This window comes from Cupressus sempervirens, chromosome 3, assembly GCF_028749045.1.
Source record: "Cupressus sempervirens isolate cs-2001-9-10 chromosome 3, ASM2874904v1, whole genome shotgun sequence".
Lineage (NCBI taxonomy): Eukaryota > Viridiplantae > Streptophyta > Pinopsida > Cupressales > Cupressaceae > Cupressus > Cupressus sempervirens.
The window spans coordinates 771,743,973-771,750,100 of NC_143120.1; the positions used below are offsets into that span (position 1 = coordinate 771,743,973).

Consider the following 6,128-nt stretch of genomic DNA (forward strand, 5'->3'; position numbering starts at 1 on the left):
TAAATTTAGGATTCATCTTTTCCACTCTAAATTTTCTTTAAAATAGTATTCTTAACATCCATACCCTTATTCCTTCCAAAGAATGAAAGAATTAATCCTTCATTATGCTTTTGGTTTCTTTCATCTTTACCATCTCATGAATCTCCCTTAATCATTTATTCTTATTTCCCACATCGAACAACTCTTCCTCAACCTCAACACATTGTTCTCTTCACCCTCCACTTTAAGAACTTGTAGTATTCCTCGAAGATGTTTTCATACTTTAAAAAACATCACAATTATAAGGGAAAACTCATTTCTCTCATCAACCTCCCCTTCTTTATCAATAATTGAAGTAATATTTTTATCTTTTAAATCCACTAAAGAGTTTTTACAAGAGGAATTTCCAAGCATAATAGATCTATGACCTCTAAAACATAAATATCTAGTATGTTCTATAACATTTTAGTTTTTTTTTCTTTCACCTTCAACATGAAAAAATTTAATAGCACTCACCTCTTTCTTGAAAGTGGGATTTTTTATTTATTTTTATATCTTATTTATCAAGGAGGAGTTTTATATTTCTTTGAGTAATGTATCAAGGATTAAAGCACTCACACTCTAGTAGAGAAATTTGGTAGATGAAATTGGTTATTGTGGACTATAATTTATAGATACCACTTAACACCTATTTTGGTTGATGATGATGAGTCCAATATAACTTGAAGTGATAAAAAATAGTGGGATACGATTTCAACTAGTCAAAAAATAAAATAAAATTTGATAAACATATTTCTTTGAACATGTATTTTGAACAAAGACCATTTTCACCCTATTTTCAAAATTATAGACCTTTGTTTAAACACCATACATTGAACAATGGTATGGATAGTAAAGCCTTCAAGTGAAGGCATGTGATAGTGGTACTATTGCAAATACTTTCAGGTGGTTGAATTGAATACATTTCCACGTGACCTCTTTTTAGTCTCCTTCTTTATTGGAAAAATATAAGATTAACCTAAACAACTTTTAGCGAAATGATCAACTAATAGAGAAAAGGTTTGAGAAAAAACATAGGATATGACATTTTTGAATTAAGGAATCTTGTATACATTCTATAACACCTATAACTTTAACTAGATCATCTATCAAGTGCACAAAGTTCTTCCTTTCTTGTTCTAAATAGCATGTATGTTCTTGATATTCAAAGTTACTTTATTTCTTGTTCAAATATGATGAGGGTGGGACTTGAGAAAACAATAAAAACAAAAAGAAAGGGAGATTTCTATTATCCAATGTAAGAAACTATAACATGGATTATGGTCTAAAAGACCCAACTAAATGTCTTATAGGCTACAATATTATTATATTTTGGAGAAAATTCCTTCTCACATTACCTTCTCCCAAAGTACCTTCTCCATAAGTTAATACTATATTTTCCAATAACCCATATCTAATTTTTAAATTTTTATCAAAACCACTAAATAAACTATTTAAGTTTGCAATTTTCTAAGATAGTTTCAATTTTTGTTAATGTATATAAATTCACAAACTTTTTCAAAGAAAAAAAAAACTTACATCATACTAATTAACATAGTTAGTCAAGAATTACAAAAAAATTAAAGAAAATTCTAGCAATATAAATGACTTTACTATAAAAATAAATAATTTTATGTAAAAGTGAAATAAATCTTATATATTCACACTCCATATAGAAATAAATCAATATGTCAAAATCAATAAATCAATCATTTATATCAAACTTTCATTTTATTATAAATATGCAATGAAAAATAAAATAAAATAATAGAACATTTGTTTCCAAGAGAAAAGAACAAGTGCAAAGAGATGTTAGAATATGGACAAATAAAAAAATTAAAAAATTGGAAACCAGAATATAAACTATACAACTATCAAAAAATATCGAAAACAAACTCCAACATCATTCAATGTATCAATTAGAACTAGCTTTTTCTATAAATAATTGATAGATTGAATAATTAAAATTAAAGAATATAATTAATAATAATTAATATACATAGTCAAGTACTACCAAAATTTTAGAGAAAATTGTAGCAATATAAATGACTTTGACTAGGAAAATATAGAATTTTATATAAAAATTAAATATATCTTATGCATTAACATTCTCAATAGAAATAGAAATAAATCAACATGTCAAAATCAATATGTCAATCATTCATATAAAACTTACATTTTATTAGAAAACTACAATCACAAATAAAACAATACAATAGAACAGCTTTTCAAGAGAGAAAAAAAGAAGTCCAAAGAAGTGATAGAATATACATACAAATTGAAGAAAAATCATTCAAAACAAGTAGATAATATAAATTACACAACTCTCAAAGAATATCAAGAATTTACAACTAACTCACTCTAAAGTCACTCAATATATCAATTAAAACTCATATTTGATATAAATAATTGATAGATTGAATAGGTAAAATTAAATTCGTGCCATAAATAACCAATACATTAACTCTGACATTACTCAATAATTTATTTAAAAATCTGACTTCAGCCATAACGAGCCAGCACATTAACTCCAACACCATTAATTATTAATTATTAATAAAAAAAGGACTATTCATAAAAAAGAAAGAAAAAAAAAAAACAAAAACAAAAACCACCATTCAATCATGTTCTAAACAGAGATCATATAGACATTGAAGAACTAGATAAGAAAATGAGAAATAAAGGCCAGTTTGATGTCCGGACTCTCTTTAACTTACATGGTTGTTCATATTGCAGGTGTAATTATGAGACCACGTGTAATCTTAGACAAAATGAAGTTGGTACACCTCTCATTTGATTTTCCATGTCGGTTGCTGCCGTGTCAAAGTTAAAATCTGCAAATTGCAGTATCAGTGTCCACTAAAACTCTAATAATTTCAACGAGAAAATTATTTTGTAATCTTTAATGCAGATTCAGAAAGCTCAAGTGAATATATTAAATCAGTAGATACCATGTCCGCTCACAAAGTCCAGAATCCACTCAAGACACGGAGAAAAGAGTTATCATATAACGACAGTCATGAAGCTTATTAAAATCAACTCACATGTTGCAGCATTAATCAATCTGCTTATTATTATAATACAAACCCTAAGAAACCCATAAATCTGAAAAGCTAGTGAATCTGGTCCATATCAGGCACATAATTCTGGAAAAAGCTGTTGCTATTGTCAAACCAGGACCAGGCTGACATAAAAGAATCCAAATAAGATTCTGTGGTGATAATACTTTGCTCAAACCGAGTTATGGGTAGAAATATGTCATCTTCCCCATTGTTTTCAGTAACCGGCCGTGCTACATCTTCTATAGCGTTATGCAATTCTCCTTGGGCTCCGCCAAAATTATAACCATTCTCTAAAATATCTGGATATGTCTTCTCTTCTTCTGACGTGGGTATCTCTGGCACACTGCATGATGTGCTAATGAATAGTTATTATAGAAGAAATGCCGCTGAATTTGTCTGAAAAAATAGGGGAGGAATTTGCAAACCTGTGATTGCCGGTGACAAGGGTGTTCATTGTGGCTTCATTTATAGACATGGACTGAAGAGTGTGATCCTCGAGAGAATTAATGGAAGCTTTGGCTTTGCTTTTCTTGGAGGTTTTTGGCTTTCCTTCAATACTCTTTCTTGCTGGCTTACTCCGTGCAAATGATTTGGTGGCTAACTTTCTGCTCAAATGAGTATTCCAGTAATTTTTTACCTCGTTATCTGTTCTGCCTGGCACTCTTCCTGCAATCAATGACCATCTGCAACCATTACATAACCAAGATCAGCCATCAACTATAACAATCCTGAATTGCCATAACATTGTCAATCGACTCTAACAACTCTGAATTGCCATAACATTCATGAATCCCCATAATAGTTTCAATCGAGTAGAACAATCCTAAATTCTCATATTAGAACAATCTAAAATTCTGATAACATTGTCAATGGATTATTTTTGTGGGATAAGTAATGGGCGAAGCATAGATTAATTATTATTATTTGTTAAGATTAATTATTATTATATATTAACTTGGATTGGACTTGAATCCAAGACCTGAGAGGCTCACAAGTTACTGTTGCATTATAGATCTTGCCTTCAATGTATCATTTCTTTCTTACACTAATTGTTTGTCTCAAAAAAATTGAAAGTTTATCAGATTATTGTCTATCATGCTGAATTAACATTCTGAATTATAATTCTAATGCTAAATCAAAATTGTTCCTCGATATAGTTGTGTATGTTTTTAAATTGATGTATTAGATCACAATTTAGTGCTCTATTACCAATAACAGTATACTTATGGTCCCGAAGGTATACAATTGATTTTAGAAATCAATGTATTTTACTTTGTTTATAGAAATAGACCATGTTTTTGATGCATTTAGATAGCAGCTAAAAAAGGGGGGCTGATCCTGTGGTACAGAGGGCTGGAAACTAGTGGATAGTTACTCTAACTATCTAACCAATCCTTTTTCTTGACATCAAAAACATCATAACGTTTAACATCATAGCATTATACTTCAAAATATCAGTATCCACTATACTACTGCTAACATACATACCAGGCCAAAAAATAATCCAAACAGCCGAGATTGCAAGCACTGCCTATTACAGAAACAGACCATGTTACATATTACATAGATGGGGGCCTTTGTATAGTAAATTGCAGTAATTTAAAATCTATATCAACAAGTACTTGGTTTCTATCATTCATTTTTTAAAATCTAAAAGTAAGAAAGAGAGAATCGTGGACTGTATGGTCGTTAGAAGCATTGCAATTCGCTATAGTCATGTAAAGTGAATCCCATCTATCAGAGTTAATCAGGTGTCGAATCTTTGTAGACAAAATTTTATTAAATATATCATTCTATGGATAGAACTACAACCCTTTGACTAAAATGCATAAAATCTCACACAAAAAATGTTCTATGCATAGCGAACATAGATGTTCGAAAACATTTTATTACTTCAAATCTCTTATCTCAGTAAGGCATCATAAGACCATTCAAACAATTGATAGAAATTAAGAAACAAATTTTCTATAAAGCATTATTCTAATGGCTGTCAAAGGCAAAATATGAAAAGGAAAACAATATAAATTATTTCAATTTCTGACTATAATCCAGTGACTTTACCGGTTGCCCAGGAGATTATGAAGCCTGATGATGAGGTCCTCTTCATCTGGGGAGATATGGCCGCGCTTAACATTTGGGCGTAGATGATTCATCCAACGCAATCTGCAACTCTTTCCACACCGCATCAAACCTGAACAAAAAACAATGTTTATGTAAGATTGATTCGTGTGAATCGCTACTCAGTAAGTTTGACTAAAAATTATATAGTTATATTCTAATATCAATATCACAATTTAACTTCCTCCAAGTATTAAAATAGTAAATGTATCAAAATAACAAGTATAATTATGATTAGAACAAGCAAGTATATACACAATCAATTGCCATACCAGCTTTTTGGGGAAGAGTACTCCAACGTCCCACGCCATTAGCTTCAATATACCTTTTCAACAGAATATCTTCCTCAGCTGTCCACGGGCCTCGATTCAGCACTTCAACTGGGGGACTTGGACTCATGCTTGCTAGCCCTAAAAGCAATTGTATGTCACCAACACTTATAAATCTTCAATAGATACGAAGACAATCTATTCTTGAAGTTGGGTTCAGTAGTTTAGCACACGCTTTCATGTGTTGGAAGGAGGAGATTTGCTTTGAGTATATACTACTTGTTTGGGGTCGCCATTTATGGTGGAACTTGTGGCCACTATTCATCTTCTGAATGGTAGTTGCAGAGAACACTGGAAAAGATGTATTCAACTACGTAATCTAGCAGTAAAATAAGAGTTTTAATATAGACTTATTAATGAAATAATCATTCAGGACTGAGAATGACGTTTGGGGAATTCTCAAATCTTGAAAGCTGCTTTCATGAATAACCGAGATAAGCCCAGATTATGAAAGCATGGATCGGCATTTACCTGACTCTTAACACATCTCTGACAAAAATGGGGTGTAATTTTGAAACTAACAAGTAGAAAGAGTGAAAATAAACCAGCTGTTATGAAGGGTAGGTGAGGCATCACACCAACTTGTTTGCATGGCCAATAG

At 30.9% G+C, this 6,128-nt stretch overlaps 1 protein-coding gene across 2 annotated transcripts; it reads right to left on the reverse strand.

Moving 5' to 3' along the window:
* Window positions 1–2,928: 2,928 nt before the first annotated feature.
* Window positions 2,929–5,736, reverse strand: LOC149569076 (uncharacterized). 2 transcript variants are annotated; one of them, XM_089821860.1, is made up of 4 exons: window positions 5,471–5,736; window positions 5,142–5,271; window positions 3,506–3,763; window positions 2,929–3,423 (listed from the first exon to the last, which is right to left on the reverse strand). In XM_089821860.1, exons 1-4 carry the CDS (start codon window positions 5,595–5,597, stop codon window positions 3,132–3,134), a joined length of 807 nt encoding a protein of 268 aa, XP_089677986.1. In that variant the 5' UTR covers window positions 5,598–5,736; the 3' UTR covers window positions 2,929–3,131. The 2 variants fall into 2 exon arrangements, with proteins under 2 accessions (XP_089677986.1, XP_089677985.1); XM_089821859.1 differs by having other exon boundaries at window positions 2,929–3,435.
* Window positions 5,737–6,128: the final 392 nt, after the last annotated feature.

Bases quoted from the DNA above. Each gene is read 5' to 3' on its own strand.
- LOC149569076 (XM_089821859.1), bottom strand. From the start codon at position 5,597: ATGAGTCCAAGTCCCCCAGTTGAAGTGCTGAATCGAGGCCCGTGGACA. The intron at 5,272-5,470 runs GTATGGCAATTG...TTTTTTGTTCAG, and splicing joins TACTCTTCCCCAAAAAGCTG to GTTTGATGCGGTGTGGAAAG. The intron at 3,436-3,505 runs GTTTGCAAATTC...ACTATTCATTAG, and splicing joins CTTGTCACCGGCAATCACAG to CACATCATGCAGTGTGCCAG.